This window comes from Hydra vulgaris, chromosome 12 (genome assembly GCF_038396675.1).
Source record: "Hydra vulgaris chromosome 12, alternate assembly HydraT2T_AEP".
Taxonomy (NCBI): Eukaryota; Metazoa; Cnidaria; class Hydrozoa; order Anthoathecata; family Hydridae; genus Hydra; species Hydra vulgaris.
Window position 1 is genome coordinate 5,825,001 of NC_088931.1, and position 17,500 is coordinate 5,842,500.

Consider the following 17,500-nt stretch of genomic DNA (forward strand, 5'->3'; position numbering starts at 1 on the left):
AAAGTAATTTTATAACAGTATTATCACTAAATACATGGCTACAATCATTTATTTATCCATTTGGGATTGAAAAACCTGGTCTAGTTTTAAAAACATGTAAAATTAAAGGAAGTTTAGGAAGTGGTCAAATACAAAAACTCACAAGAGTTTTACCTTTTTTTTTATTGAAAAATATTTTACCTCATAACGAACATCTTAAATGCTTGCTAAAGTTGATACAAATAGTTCAGCTATGTATGTCTCCAATGATATCAGAAAAATCTTACTGATTTAAAAGAAATCATTGCTGTGCATCATGAACTATTTTTTGGTTTATATCCTTATAGATTTATACCAAAGCTTCATTTCCTAAAACACTATCCAGTTCAGGCATCTACATCAGGACCTTTAAGAGTGCACATGTGCATGGCTTTTGAGCGAAAACATCAAGTGGTTAAAAATTATCGACATTTTAACTTTAAGAACATTCCATATACAGCATGTAAGGCAATGATAGCAAACACCACTGCACAATTTTTTAATTCATTAGGTGTGATTAAAACTGATATCTATTGTGAGGAGGATCAGTTAAAATATATGTCAGGAGCAATACAAAGTGCAAAAATTGATGACATTTTATATAAAATTGGATCAGTTATAACTGTTTTTGAAAATGACCAGCTTATTTTCTATCAAATCCCTAAAATAATATCAAAATCTGGAAAGAGACACTTTGAAACGATCAAGTTAAACACTACATTTTAATGTTTATTACACCTGCAGATTGCCTGCATTTTCTTCATGGAATATTGTAGTTCCTGAGAATTTACAGTTTCCATGGTGCAGGATTACACTATCAGTTGGTGATGTCATCCTTGTATTTCCACTTGCTATTCCAAATTTATCTTTTACTAGTGTTTCAAATCAGCAAATACAATAAAATTTGTGGAATTTATTATCTTTAAGACTGTTCAAGATCATATTTTCAACCAATCTTCATTAAAGTTTAAAAAAAAAGTTAATATATACACTAAAAGCTAAATAATAATAAATATTAGGAAATACTAAAACTCTGTTTTATTTATTTTGTAATTATTAGATAATAATGGCTATAAAGCAATATAAAATCTTTTAATAGATTTAGATTTTAATAGATTTTGATAGATTTATCTTTTAAACCACTTATAGAAGTTTAAATGGTTGAATAAAAGTTTATATGTTTTATAGTGTTATAGACTAGATGACTTTATTATGATGGATAGTTAGATATTCTTTATATATAAAAATAATACAACTAAAATTAGTTGTGCTAAATCTACTAACATGTTGAATAAGATACTAGTATGAATCTAAGGGTATGAAACATTTTATTGAGTAACTCTCTGGTTTTCAACTTTTTAATAAACTCAACTTAAAGTTTTACAGTAAAAAGTTGTATTATTGAATGGTATAAACAATTTTTTTTTCACTTATATGTGATATTGCTGTAAAAAATGACTATTTTACTATTTTCTAATCTTGTTATTTTACTTTTTAATGTTGAGATTGAAAAGTTCATGTTTATAAGGTTTTAAAATTAGGATATTTTTAGATGTCTAAAGTCAAACTTCCTCAATTGGATGTGGATCTTCTGTTAACTTATTTTTCTAAGCCAATTATAGAATTGCTCAATGGAGCTTATAATGTTTATGTTATGAAAGAACTAAAGAATGCTCTTACTCAATTTTCAGCATTAAAGGTGACTGGCAATGACCCGTTTGGTAACAGAGAGTTCTTCTCGCGACTCAAGACTACTTTAAGAGACCTCTATCCTGAGTTCAAGCATGAATGGGTATGTTTTTTACAAGTAATTTTCCATATACTTTTTTCTTGTTGTAACTCTTTCATTTTATAAAAAAATGTATTAATAATAATAAAATTTTTTGTTATAATAATTACAAAAAAACTGCTCAACTGAAATTGCTTACTGCTTAAAATAGTTTAATGTGTATGTAAATTGCTTAACTCTTAAGACATGGCCTGAAATAGCTTTTATACATTGTTTTCTGTCATTCACTTTCACCAACTTAACTTGCATTTATTAATAAACTTGTGTCTGACTTGTTGGTTTATAAAATAAAGCACACATCCAATGTAACAACATTATGTAGTCTCCATAGATTGTTTAGGAATTTTTCATCAATTTTGATTGGTTAATTTGTGAGGTTTCCACTGTGTTAGTAGTTTTTCTTGTTAAGTTTGTTTTGAACAAAACAATTGATTATGGAAGTACAATGATTAGATTTGATGAAAAAAGGATAGCTGTTTAATATTGTATTTGGTTTAAACCTATGTTTTAAGAACCATTATTTCTGTATTTAGGAACCATTATTTCGGCAGATAAGCAATAATCTCCGTCAACAAAGATGGTCTAAGGTGAATGAAAGTTCCTCAAAATTTTTACAACTAGCTAGAGGGCATAATAGTTTAGCCATCAAAGATATCGGGACACTTGCTGAACCAGTTTTATCAGCTGAGTTAGAGCTCAAGGTATTAACAGTTAGTTTACAATTGATTTATTTTCTGTATTGATACAAAAGATGTTATTGATAGCCAAAGTACTATTTTAATCAATGATATCTTTTTTTTTTAAATGTTACTTAACTATTAATTATTTATATTATTTTTATTACAGAATGAACTTGCAAAAGCTGTTCCATCTGTTGCTGTATTGAGCATCCTCAACAGAAGCCTATATCATCATCTAATATATTCAATCAAATTCTGCATAGACTTCGAATAGCTCTATCTCTTCTTATTGAAGAATTTAAAAGGTTTTTTCCCCAACATGAAAATATTGTTACTAATTCTAGATGGTTTCTTAAGGCTGCATTTAGTGATAATGTGAATGTTGTTTCAAGCATGATGGAGCTGCAAAAAATGTTTATTTCTAAAAAAAGCAAAGATGTTCTTTTTTTGCTATCACATGTAAGTAAAAATAAGTTAAAATGCGGTAATGGTGTAGTGGTAAAGCACTCGCTTCATAAGCAAGAGGTTCCGAGTTCGATCCCCACCATGTCCCTGGTAGTACAGCACTCAACTTGTTTTTCCGCGCAGCAGCCTTGTTCGTCAAGGTTCGTGTTTCAGAGTATAGAGTTGAGAGAGGGTTATAACCACTATTAAGTAGCCTCCTCATCTGTGGTGGCCTTCTTGGCCTTGATGAGGTGAATAACAGAAAAAGAAAAAAAAAAGTTTCTTTGTTATCTTATTAATGTGTTTTATTTTTGGTTGTACCTGACTTTCTAACAAAATAAAGTATAAGTTTCATATTTGGTTACCAAAATTATTAATTAAATGTTTATTTTATATAAAATACATAAACATTTCTATTTTTTTCCTTTAGTCTGATAGCATTGATGCGGAACTTACTCTGCCCTCATTGTATGGACCACAGGTAGTGATAAATGATTTTTTTATGGTATTCGTTCACGAGCTGGAGAAGAATTATGTAGTTCTCAATTAACATGCATGGAAGAGGTTTTAGCTGCTATTGTAGCAGTTTATTATCTTAAAGATTTATCTTATCCATCTTGTTTTGCCCAATTACTCGGGATTTTCCAAGAAACCATCTTAAAAGTTAAATATCCGTACAAATCAAAGGCTGCATCAAGATATGTGCTACAAATCAATAGCTTATAATTAAGAATGTGATTAATTTCTTTTAATTAGTCTTAATATTGTTTTTGGTCTTTGAGTTTTTGTTATAATATTGTTGACAAATGTTCAAAACTGATAATATCTAATAAAAAAACTTCACATTATTTTATAATTAAATTTGATTAAAATTACTGACGAAAGTCTTAAAAATTTTAATAAACCATAACCTGTATGACCTTGTAAATAATAAATATAGCTTTGAAGAAAAGATTTTTTATTGACTCCAAAATATATCTGTTTGTGTGTGTTTGTGCCTGTGTGTGTGATATTATTTATGCTTTTGTTTTAATAAATACCAATAGTTGATGATTATAAAAACTTTAGAACCCTAAAAATAGTACCTGTGTCTGCAGATGTTACTGGTTCGGTTATATAGTACATTTTATTTAAAAAATGTATTTTTTAGTGGGAATAACATCTTGTACCAATAATAATGTTATATATTTTCATAATTAGTTTCAATGACTTTTTAAATTAAACATTTTTAATAATCTTTAGTTAGCAACAACATTTTTTATCTGTGGTAAAGTTACACTTATCTTTTCAGTATGAGTAATCATTTCATAAATTTTAAAAGTGTCATTTACTTATCAACTTTTTTATTATACAGATTCAAGTATCATCAACATCTGGTACCAGTGGTAAAGTTACATATATCTTTTCACTACAAGTATATTCTTTATAGATTTTAAAGGGGTTGTTTACTTGTTTGTTTTTTGTATTTATTAGTGGCATCAACATCTAGTAGCAATGGTAAAGTTATATTCTTTCAAAATAGTTGTAAAAAACCAAATAAATGATTTTATATTATGCCCTGTTTTATGATGTGTTCTTAGGTGGTGACAACTTTTTTTTCCAATGATAATCTCACTGATTATATCTTTTCAAAATCATTTTAAATGACATACATTTTGAAGATAATTTTGTGCTTGTTATCTTTTCTATTTTGAAGTCTTTAATGACGTCTGGTAGCAATGGTAAGGTTATATCTTATCAAAAATGATTGTTATGACATAAATGATATAAGGAAATCATAAATAAAATGATACAAATGACTTAGTATGAGAAGATATTTTTTTTTATTGCTCATTTTACTTTGTAATCTTTAGTGCCAACAGTATTTAGCACTAGTGGTAAAGCTGCATGTATCTTTCTACACGACTTTGTATTCCATAAACTATTAAGTTATTTGCTTATTAGACTTTTTATTTTAAATTCTTTAGTGGCATCGACACTTAGTAGACATGGTAATGTTATATTTTTAAAAAATTATTATAAACAACTATTTAAATTAATATATATTATACATATTTTTAATTTGTGTTATTTAGTGGCTGCAACATTTATTACTGACGGATCAACATCTGGTACCACTTTTAAAGTCACAAGTATCTTTTCATTGTAAGTATATAATCCATATATTTTGATGAGTTTGTCTGCCTGTTTTCTTTTTTCTTTTTTTCTTTTATTTATGAGTGATATCAATGGCAATTGTGACATCAGTAGCAATGGTAAAGTAATATCTTTTCGAAATATTTGTAAATAACCAATAAAATGTTTATGATTTTATGTCATACCCTATTTTATGATGTGTTTTTTCAATGATAATCTTACCGATGATGTCTTTTAAAATCATTATAAATGACATTTTGAAGATGTTTTTTTTCTTGTTATGTTTTGTATTTTGCAGTCTTTAGTGGCATCGACACTTAGAAGCTATAGTAATGTTATATCTTTGAAAAATAGTTATAAACAACTGTTCAAATTAATATATATTAAACCTTTTTAATATATATCTTACCTATATTTAGTGACATGAAAATCAAGTAACAATGGTAAGGTTATACCTTTTTAAAATACTTATAAATGATCAATTAAATGAAAATATATTATAAAACACACATGATATAAATTGGATATCTTTTTTCGTTTTGTAATTTTGAGTGGTGTCAACATCTTGTACCCAATTTTAAGGTTATATATTATACATTTTTTAAATGCTTATAAATTGTATATGTAAACTTTAGACACTTGCAATTATTTTTTAATTTATTTTACTAATTTTATTACATTTCTATATGTTCACAACCAATACATATAATAATAACTTAACTGAACATACAATAATAGTTTAACTGATCATAGTCAATTAAATTATTTATATAGTGATTATTATTTTAAAACGTTTTTGTTTTTGTTTTTTAATACCATGTGCTCGTAAAAATAGTATCAGTATAATAAATATAACGCCAAATATAACGCATTTGCCCTTAGGTCATCTTCTCTTCAATATAACGCCAGAGTTGAGCAAATATAACGGATAAAACTAACGCCAAAATAACACCAATATAACGCCAATATAACGCTAATATAACTGATAACTGGCGTTATATTTTTTTTGTTATTTTGGCGTTAGTTTTTTTAGAGCGTACATACTAACATTCACAAATACATATAAACACATATACGTTTATCCCTTGTATTGTATACATATATAATGTAATAATACGTATATAATGTAATAATAATATACAGACATATATATATAGATTCATATATACATACATATAGCTTATATACACAGATACATATCCATGCATACATATACACATACATACATTATTTCTCACACTTATTTACATGCACTTTTCACAAACACTTATTCACAGATACACATATCTTTGGATTTATTAACTATATTTGATTAGGAAGGAGTGGAATAGGTAACTCTTAAATGATAGATTAAATGGAGAGCTTTTAGGTTGTAGGAAAGGTTATTCCAAGATTTTATACTTTAATTTTTTATGGACTTATATCTATTAGTGACAGAACGGTGTTTTTAGACTGCTAGGTTCAGATTATCAATTGGTTGAAGATAGTATCGGTTATATGCATTTTTGAGGAAAAATATTGTTGAATGTAAGAGGTAGGCTTTTGTGTTGGTGGTTCCAGACAGACTGGCAATTTAAGAATTGAACAAAATCACAAAGTTTTAGGAATTAGAAGTAAGATAAAGCACATTAAGATTGAATTTGTAATTCTGAAAATGTATTATTTTTAAAGCTTTGTTTTGAAGATGGCATATCCTTAAAAACCGCTTGCTGTTGAGATTGACCCCATATTTGACAAGCATATTGTATATGTGAGCTAAAAATGGCATGATATATATTTAATAATTTTTCCAGATTGATATAATGGCGAACTTTAGCCAGCATTCCATTTAATCTGATTAATTTTATGGCTTAGTTTTTAACATGGGATACAAACGATAGGTTGGAATCAATTATAACTCCAAGATATTTGATTGAGTTTACGGGAATGATTTTCTGAGTGGTCTATAACTCAACCTAATTTTGAAATTTCGTAAATCGTAGATAATGACGTTTTTGATTTTCAACCGACAATTTTTGATTTTTATATTCATACCTAATTAAAACATGTACTACTAATTTTCCAACCTGTTAAATTGTTGACTTACTGTATTTATGACCTACTGAATATTCAACCTACTGTATTTTCAAACTAAATTTTATAACTACGCCTTTCCGGTATGTATTTTGTATAATTTGTTCTTGATTTGAATACGAGCCAAATTCGATCAGCTTTAACGCAGTGGTTGAAGCGCTCAGTTCAGAATCGGGAGGTATAAGGTTCAATGAATGTTTGGAAAACTTATTGATTGTTAATTTAAAAAAATAAAAATTGTAATTTTAAAAACACAGATCAGAAAATTGGTTGAAAATTAATTTATCTCAAAATGAAAATCTATAAAATAGGTCGAAAAACAAAAAGGTCGGAAATGAAAACGCCAAAAATCGGTTGAAAATAAAAAAGACTATAATCGGTTTAAAACAATAAGTTACTAACTGGAATAAGTTTAAGAAGGAACGAAGGAAGGCTATTAGGACCAAAGCTTTTTCCAGTTCTAAGAATAGTTTTAATAAGATTGGAGATTTCATTTTTTGTGACAGGATCAATAAAGAGCAAGTTAGAATTTTGAGAATTGATTCAGTAAATTTGCATGTTAAAGGTATGATCTTGTTTTGAAGTTTAAATTGAATAGTGACAAAAAAGGTGATTAATATATTCAATACAGTAGTTTGATCTGTGATGATTTTTACTTTATATTTAAGTTTGAGAGTTGAACTATAGTAGAAAGGTTTTATATTAATGATTTCTTTTATCCCTTTCCAAGTACTTTAATATTGTTTAGGATTTACTAAAACAGGTTATGTAATAGGATTTTTACTTATTTTTAAAAGATTGCTGATTCTGTTTCTATAAAATTTAAATTTAGAAAACAGTTCAATTTTAGTACTAATATCTCTACATTTTTTGGATTTTTTATATAGTTTGTTTTTAATAGAATTAAATCTAAGTATGCCATTGGTGATCCACGGTTTTTATTTAAGTTTAATTTGCTGGTTGGTTAGTTTTTTGAATGAAGCATATTTGTCTAATATGTTTTCAAATGTCTTTAAAAGAAAACTGTTTGGTTGATTTAGTCATCATCTTTTTTAATATCGAGATTCCGGTTAATGTTGGAAACCTCTTCAATAGTGATTAGATTGGCGAATAGCTTGCTTTATAGCATTGTTTGGACAATTTTTTTCTCACGTTGTTTCATTTTGTCTTTTACATCTTAAAAAATTCGTTTTTAAGTATCAGATCTAATATTTTTATAATAATATTTGAACTCATAAGGTTGCAATGTTATTTATTTATATATATATATTTTTTTTAAGTGTCCCAAAAAGGTTTTGATCGTTTTGTTTTTTTCGGGCACCAATGCTAAGAATTTCCGAGTTAAATGCTTGATTAGCATTTAACAAGGAAATTTTAAATTACTGCGATATATCGCTAACTACATATTGTTGGTATGCAGCTAGTTACAACATTCAAACAAATCTAAAACTAGTCGCTGACTACATATTGTAGTATGTCGCTAGCTACAAACTACAATATGTAGCCACATATTGTATTTTGTACATATTGTGGACTTTCTAAAATATTATTTTATGCTACAATATCGTAGTTTTGTAGCTTGCTAAAACATTATAAATCTATAGGTAGTTGATATTGCTTGAAAAAAAGATACGGTGTGTATACACCCCTCAGCTTTTCAGCTAGCTATTATTATTGTTATTATTATATTATTTTAGCAAACTATAACTTAACTACGTCTATATTTATCGCTACGTATTGTAACGTTGAGGCTATTAACATGAATATTTAGATAAAACTACTAAAATGTAACCACAAGAAAAAAAATCTAACATTCGGTAATAGTAATAAGCATTACATCAAGTTGGGTTTGCAATGGCGTCTAAAGCTATAATATGCAAATGAGTAAAAATATTTTCAAAGACAAAACTGAGTTTCTAAATTTCAATTGGGACGAGAACTCCTTTAAAAGCTTAGGAATATTTTTTTCGAATAACGGAAACTTTCAGTACGATAACCAATGGAAGGAGCGTTTTAACAAAATAGAACGCTCTTTACAAAAATGAGAAAAGTAAAAATAATGTTTAAGAGGTAGAAAAATAATTATAAACACTCTAATAATATCGTAAGTAATACACTTAGCTTTTATAGCTAAGTGTATTACTTACGAGAACAAAAGAATTTTGAACAAAATAGAGGCAAAAATAATTAATTTTTTTAGGGGAGGTAAAATATGTAGACTTAACAAAACACAGCAAAAAATAAAAAACGGTGAAGCATAAATTACAAGCCTAATAAATAAACATAAAGCTGTCCAATTACAATGGGTTGGCAAATTTTACAATGAAAATATAGATGGACTTTGGATGGATGCAATCGTTCACATACCATTATAGAAATGCGAAACCACGATAGTAATGCAAACCAAAACAAATAGATTTGCAAAACTGTCCCTACTCAGATTAAGATGTTACCCCATTTTACTCTCAGCTATTAGTTAATTGGCATAGATTAAAAGAAAAATATGTTTTACCTTTTACTGAAAATGAAGAAATTTTGAATCAACCTCTTTTTTTTAACAATGATTAAAAGGTTCCCTGAAATGTTTTTAACTTCAAACAAAACACACGTTATAAACGACATAGTAATAGTAGCTGATGAAACTAAAATATTTCATCCAAGTATTTTACACCATAAAACCATAGGCTTGACTCAGAACGAGTTAGAAAATATTATAAAAGCTTTGCCAAGGAAATGGCAGCATAAAGTTATGATTATAAAAAAGCTTCTTTTTATATAGCCAAAAGAAAAACAAAGTACGGATATAAAAACTGTTTTAACTTTATTTAGTTTATTAAATAAACCAATAAAAAAACCAAACATAATTTTTATAATTGGGTAGCATCTTTTGAAAGCATGAAAAATCTAAATGAAAAAAATTGGAAACATTTTTTTTTAAATATTCATAAAAAAGAAACATCAACAATAAAGCTAGCAAAATCTTTATTATTAAATTTTCTCTTTAAAACATCGCATTTTATATCACCGACCATCGAAAAGATGTTTGATTTTAAGATTAGAAAGGGCAAACTTTGTCCACAGTGTAAAAAATGAAAATATTGCCCATATGATGTACGAATGTGATAAAGTACAGCTATTCATTTTTTATGTTTTAGATATTTTTGGCCAGCTCTACCGAATTTCCTCATGCTAACAATTTTAAATTTATTTTTTTGGATTTGACAAAAATGCAGGCTGAAGTTATTAGAAAATCTAATTGTTGAAATATATTTTAAAAGAATGAGATGTCGGTATGATAACAAAGCATTTACGAAAAAATATTTATTGAAAAGTTTGATGGAAAAATTAAAAAATTATTTACAAATGAGTTTCTCATGCTAACATAACAAAATAAACAAGAAAAATATAAAGATAAAATTAGAGATATTTTTAAAAATGAAAAATTAAATTTGATAGTCGATGTTCGGGACTATTTTGTATAGTATATATTTAGTATCTTCTGCTTTTTTTAATTTTAATTTTTATATTATTAATGGATTTATTTTATGGTGTTTGTTATTAATATACGGATCAAATGGACATTTTTGCAAAACGTTATTTAATTTTTTTTTACGATTTTACCTTGTAATTTATTATGAGGATGTCAGTAAGGCAAGTAGCCGGATCACGGAATAGACCACAATACCAATAATAATATACAAATGAGTTAATAATATATCTAATATTATTAGTCTACTTGCATATTATAGCTTCAGACGCCTTTGAAAACTCTGTACGATATGATTTTTCTAATCAGAATCTCTTACTAGTTTTACTAGTTCACTATTCATATACTGAAATAGAAATATAGTTTTATTGAGAGATAAAAATAAGTTCGTGACATATGCAAACATAATTGCCATTTATTCTGAGGCTTAACAAAGATCGTTCATGTAGATAAGAAATAGTAGAGGACCTAATATTGATCCCTGAGCAACTCCACAGGTTATATCAAGCAAGGTTACTGGTGATGCTACATTAACGTATATGAATTGCTTTGGATTATTTAAATAGTTTTTGAAGCCAATTATAAACACTTCACTTCAGCTTAAAAGTTTCTAAATAAAAAACTTTTTCAGAAGCTTTTACCTTAGGGTAGGATATGTTATATACCTTAGTAAGTATGGGGGCCCGCAGGATTTTTTGATGTTTCAGAGAAGACACTTTTGAAAACTGTGCAAACTCCAAATTCAAGTATGTTCATGTCTATGCCAAGTAAGGAGGCTTTGCAAAAAATAGCGATAATGAGGGTCTGGGAATAAAAACACCTTAAAACGTTTTCCCGCTACCCAAACACAAAATTTAAATTTAAAACTTTTGTAAATTATAAAAGTTATGATCTTGTAAAAACTAAAGCCCGCAAAATTATAAGTTTTATAGTATTTTATATGGTCATTATTTTTGAACGCTGAAAGATATATTATTTCATATATCTTTCAGCGTTCAAAAATAATGACCATATAAAATTTATAACCCCCTCAAATTGAGGGGGGTGTAAACTTTATATGGTCATAATTTTTGAAAGCTAAAATATTTTACTATGAAATTTAAAATTTATTGATGAATATTAGTCTAGTTAAAAACTGTACAAAAAATATTTCATTAACTTGTTGCTCTCACGTTTGGGGCAGGGGGGCACAAAATTTGGTGCTTTTTTGTTCCCAGCCTCCAATCATCGCAATTATTTGCAAAGCATCCTTATTTGACATAAGTATAAACATATAAATGTTTGGAGTTTGCTCTATGTCTGGAAGTTAGCTATCTCAAAGACCAAAAAAAGCTGAATCCAGCTCTGTTTAAAAGTGTTTTAAAAAAAGCTTTAAAAATCTTTTATAACTATAAAATGGTTTAACAACAGTTATTAAACCATTTTATAGTTATAAAATATTTTGGTAGTTACTACCATTATATTGATATCATCTACACTTACTGATTGGTTGGATTTTAGCATTATAAAAGCGCATTCAAATTCAATTTTAAACCAAGTTTTTTCAAGTTTTAAATAACCGGATTTAATAAGACTAGACAGACAACTTTTTTGAAGAAAAATTCTTTGCCGATTTGTAACTTTGTACCGACAGCCACAGAATCACAAAAAGAAAGTACTTTTCTAAAAAAGTTATATAGAATTGAAATGGAAAGAAATTTAAAGGATTACTTCATCTTTAAGAAATTCAAAAAACTGGTTTTATTAGATTTTTGGCAGCAAATAAGTTTGTTCGAGGTACATTTTTTAAATGGGTGGAAAAAGAAGGCTCTCCTTCAATGATCTTAATGAGATTTTCCTTTTTTTTGTAAAATTGAAAGTCTGATAAGTTTGAACATTTCTGAAATCTCTGTAATATTTGCGATTAAATGTTATCAAACATGTAATTGCATTTTATGTCGAAGCGTATAAAAATTTTAAAGTCTGGAATTTTTTTCAAAATTAGTGGACTGTTAGTGGCAGCCTCTAAAAGTTTTAAGCCGATGACTAGCCACTATTAAGATGTTTGAAAGTTATCGGCTTGCTATCTATATTATCTGCCACTAATGGTTTCCTAAGTAACCAATGAACAAAACTCCAACTCTAAAGGTTTATAGTTTTGTAATGTTTCCATGTAATGGGTTCCATGTTCAATTAAAAAACCTCTCGCTTTATCTGTTATTTTTGACCATGTAACATCATGATCATGATATATGTAATATGGTTTTTAAATTAAAACTTTGATTTTTTTGAATTTATCTTTATAGACTGTACAGAAACTTCTGCTCGTTTAGATGAGCCTGCATAGTTAATACGGTTAAAAGCTTTGTGTAGGTTAAACTCTTCTGTGTCAGTATTACATAACTTGTTATAATTTGGATTAAAACGCGGAGAAACACGTTCTGTCTCTTAAGCAAAACCCTTTGTTGTTTAAACATAGTGAAATTAATAATCATCTATTTGCGAGAAGATTTTAAAAAAATGTCACCTTTACAAAAAAAGGTCGTCGGGGCGTCAACACCAACCCATTCCTTCTCTACACCCGCCCCTCCCCCCGCTTAACTACCGCGCGATGGTCCTAATAGGATTATCCCATAAATCCTTAAATACTTGTAGATAGTTACATTCTTGTTCACAGTCTGACTTAAGAGCAAACTCAGATGAACAAGTTCTGAATACTTCATTCAAAAATAATTTTTAAAAGGATTTAAAATGCAAAGCAGCACAAAAATTAAAAGTTTTAGTTAAACCATTTCTTTAAATTATTTTTCTCTGAAATATTCATAAAGAATTTAGGAAAGTTGTAAAATTGTGTAAACGATAAAATATTTTTAAAACGATATTTTTAGATCATTTTCTCCTATGTAATTTTTTTGCTTTATTCATAACAAATATGATTTGAGGTCAAATCTGCTAGCCAAATTGATGTAATATTTCATTGACATGTAGTATTGTCATATTTTTGTACAATCATGCTAATGTGGTAATTTATTGGCGTGTAATATTGCCATATATTAATACAGTCAACTTGATACTTATTGACATATTTCATTAACATTTTGGTATCTTCTAAGCATTGTTAAAAAAGCACATCATTACTTAAATAAATAAAAAAATTGTCAACTTCACGTATAAATAACCTCCGGTCCAATATTTTTTAAACTATTTTTGCGCAGAAGTTTTAGCATTACCGTAAGAGTTTTGCGTATTTTAGCAATACCGAATTGCTGCTAAAACTGATTTCTTTCTGGCATGCGATTGTTTAAAACAATGTTTTTGACTACTCTTTTCCACTGATCTTTTTACCTTCAGCAAGTTTTACAGATTAATTTTATTTCAAAATTTCTTAAATTTTGTTTCAAGTTTCTTTTCAGTTGTCCTACATACTCTAATTTTTTGGCTACAGTTTGACAAATGATTTGAATTCAAATGTTTTTCCAGAAATCTGTGATAATTCTACTACTGCTGCTACTACTACTACTACTATTACTACTACTACTACTACTACTACTACTACTACTACTACTACTACTACTACTACTACTACTACTACTACTACTACTACTACTACTACTACTACTACTACTACTACTACTACTACTATTAATAATAATAATAATAATAATAATATGTTAAGGTTTGAAAAAAGAAGACAATTTTCAAAAATCTATAACTTTATGAAGTCAATTTTTCATTATTTACATTATTTAGCATTTAAATAGAAAAAAGATTATAAACAAGAAGTACAACATAAATATAAAATTGCTCTATATAACATTTAAAAAGTAAATAATTCATTTACACATTGTTTCAAATTGAATTTGTTATTATTATTGTTTTTGATTTTGATAAAAACTTTGCCATGAACAAATTGAACCTTGCAACAAAGTAATGTTCGTTTTGAACTTATTTGTGGAGTCTTTTAGAGGAATTATATTTACCTCTTTACCTCCTTTTTACGCTCACACAAAAGCTATGGCGTTGTAAAGTACTGCACTTGGTTCGGTTACAGTCTTCTTTAGTCTTATTTGACATATCAATATATAAAACTTTTATGCAAAAATTAACTGGTTTTGTCCCTTTAAATTGTTAAATGACGAATGTCCAGTAAACTGAGAATCTTGAGGTGAAAGATTTTCAGGTGTGGAAGATATAACTGAACCTGAATGATGAGACATATATTGGTATGATGATGGGCGAGCGTAGTTTCCAATCATTGAAGACTGTTGGTAATGTGGATACTGAGGATAAGGAGATGTAGATTGCGGACAGTATGGAGATTGAGCCCAAGGTTGAAATGCAGTATGGTGAGAGAGAGGAGTTGGCATTTGAGATGATACTGGCCTCTGCTGTGACTGAATCTTTGGGCTTGTAGATATATGATAAGGGCTTGAAACATCGACATTTGAACCATGTTGTTGTTGATGAACGTTATAACTTAACTTTTCCCGCTTTCTCCATTTTGCACGTCTGTTTTGAAACCATACCTACAATAATGGCAAAACAGTAAAATAAAAAAATTTAATTCAAAAAATTTTAAACTTAAACACAAAGTACAAACTATAATCTTTTATAGACGGCAAATGTTTCTTAAAGGTTTGCATTCGACTGCTATGAACTTTACTGAGAAAGTTTTTATGATGCCGTATATAAGAAACAATTATAAAAAGAGTTTTAATTTGACAGATTGGATGAAGTAAATAACACGGCAAAAAATATATTAATTGGACGGCTTATCATCAAACAATCCGACTCGTAAAAACAAGCCGCTGAATTACGAGTTTATTATTTAAGCCTCTTATATATCGAAAAGAGTATTACTTAGAATCTATATAGCATATCATAATTTTTTTTTTTTTTTTTCAAATTTCCAGGTGTTTGGTAACCTTTTGTTGCCAAATGAGTTTCGAAACACGTGATTTAACGTTTGTTTTTCAAAATTTAAATGAGTAGTATAATCACACCAACTTTTTTTTATTCTATGTTGGTAGAGAATTATGTGCGAAAAATTTTACTGTAACTGCTTTTAATAGGTTCTTGTAAATTATAGTTAATATAGTAAAAATTTAAAATAATTATTTCTACTTTATATCTACTTTTAGTACCTGAACTCTTGCTTCTGTTAGGTGAACCCGAACAGCAAGTTCCTCGCGCATGAAAACATCCGGATAGTGTGTTTTATCAAATGCTCTTTCAAGTTCATCTAGTTGAAATTGCGTAAAGGTAGTGCGATACCTTCTTTGCTTTCGCTTTCCGTTTGAAAAGCGTTGGTTTTGATACTCTGCAAAAATAAAAAACAAAATATATATTTTTTTCTATTATCTCTTCGCAGTTATTTTATTTAGCTATAATTTACCATGATTATTTAGTTCTCGCATATTTACACTGACACCATTTACTGCTGAGATGTACAACAGTTTAGATTAGTTTGGAAGGATTAGTATTTACAGACTGTTCAAGCTGCGCATGGCATCACTACTTAAACCTCTTTAATTTTTTCATAATGCTTAAATTTAAATGATTGCAATTGTAAATCACATGACTAACTTAAAAACAAAAATTCGGAAAGTTCTTCCTACAGCTAAAGAAAGCCTTAATTAACTGACCACGTGACAAATACAAAATTTTGTATAAAATATAAAATAAAGTAAACATAAAAAAAAAATTTGTATTATCATTAGGGCATTTATGCAAGTTTTTAAGAAATGTTTTAGTAGTAGCCATGCGGATTATATACCATTAAACAGAATGAATAGATGCTGGAGACTTATTAGCTATAAAAATGTTTGCATTACGTTGACATTGTTTTACTGCAAACTTAAATCGCTATGCGCTATAGGAGTCAAAATACTTATTCGAAAGTGAAAAACAATTCTTAAATTTTTAAACAAAATCAGAATACTTTAAACGATGCCCGCCTATTAATACAAGGAGGAGCAATCGCAGTTTCTTTTACATTTTCCCCTGCAGCTAACTTGCAGCTGTTTCCCAATAAATAATTAAAGACCAGCATTTAAAGTGAATCTCTTTATTTGTCTCGATGTAACAAAAGAATCACTTTTATTTCTGGCAAACAAAAGCCAAAAATCACATAGGAATCATAATGGATGGCAATAATAAAGCATTGAATAATGGTGCATAGAAATTATATAAAATAGAAACAATAACACATTGAATTAGTTACACCTAGATAAAACATAATATAAAAAAATAAAATATTAAAGCATACTTCAGAAAATGCAAAATAGTAAAATAAATAACTAATAATAATAAGATAAAAAATAAAAAGTCATAAATTATTAACATATTCATAAATAAAATCTTAAGAAAAGTAAAACTTTATTTTTATGCTTTTTATGAAAATTATTAGTTGTCCCAAATGTGTGAACTTTGTAAATTTGCTTGATGCTATTTTTAACAATAGCATTCCAAAAATAAATGTTTTAATAAATAGTCATAATATATGAGAAATAAATGAAATAAATTGCAAGCAGCAATTGCACCAACAGCAGTAAAATATTTAGTTTTTTGTTGCAGTTGTTGTTGCAAATTGCACGCAAAAAAAAGAGAAGGAAAGATAAAACAATAGATAGAAAATTAAACGTAAACAACAAAATAAAATAACACACTACCTAAAAGCAATAATATGCAATTTATTATATATATATATATATATATATATATATATATATATATATATATATATATATATATATATATATATATATATATATATATATATATATATATATATAATAAATACTTCTACCTTCCCCTTTGATTTCTTTAAAGTCAGAGAAATTGTTGTTCTCCTCTTGACTACTTGGTAGCATACCTAACAAAGTCATTATCTGG

General features: G+C 27.7%; 2 protein-coding genes across 6 annotated transcripts in view; one reads left to right on the forward strand and one right to left on the reverse strand.

Moving 5' to 3' along the window:
* LOC136087804 (uncharacterized) overlaps window positions 1-5,328 on the forward strand; it is a 6,741-nt gene extending 1,413 nt beyond the window's left edge. The window contains exons 1-4 of one of the 3 annotated variants that reach the window (XR_010642082.1): window positions 1,442-1,810; window positions 2,341-2,508; window positions 2,654-2,946; window positions 3,362-5,328. Coding sequence is in view for 2 of the 3 variants with exons in the window: in XM_065811329.1 (XP_065667401.1) it covers window positions 1,571-1,810; window positions 2,341-2,508; window positions 2,654-2,761 (516 nt within the window). In the remaining variant the exon portion in view is untranslated. Of the gene's footprint in view, window positions 1-1,441; window positions 1,811-2,340; window positions 2,509-2,653 lie in introns of those variants that run through there. The other 2 variants (XM_065811330.1, XM_065811329.1) reach the window with 2 other exon arrangements.
* An 8,973-nt stretch (window positions 5,329-14,301) lies between these two features.
* The window catches only part of LOC100202877 (homeobox protein aristaless), a 6,278-nt gene continuing 3,079 nt past the window's right edge, over window positions 14,302-17,500 (reverse strand). Inside the window, exons 1-3 of one of the 3 annotated variants that reach the window (XM_065811332.1) lie at window positions 17,415-17,500; window positions 15,751-15,926; window positions 14,302-15,132 (exon numbers count right to left, since the gene is read on the reverse strand). The exon at window positions 17,415-17,500 is cut by the window's right edge and continues 196 nt beyond it. In XM_065811332.1, the coding sequence (XP_065667404.1) occupies window positions 14,698-15,132; window positions 15,751-15,926; window positions 17,415-17,493 (690 nt within the window). In that variant the 5' untranslated portion in view covers window positions 17,494-17,500 and the 3' untranslated portion in view covers window positions 14,302-14,697. Of the gene's footprint in view, window positions 15,133-15,750; window positions 15,927-16,001; window positions 16,158-17,414 lie in introns of those variants that run through there. The other 2 variants (XM_065811333.1, XM_065811331.1) reach the window with 2 other exon arrangements.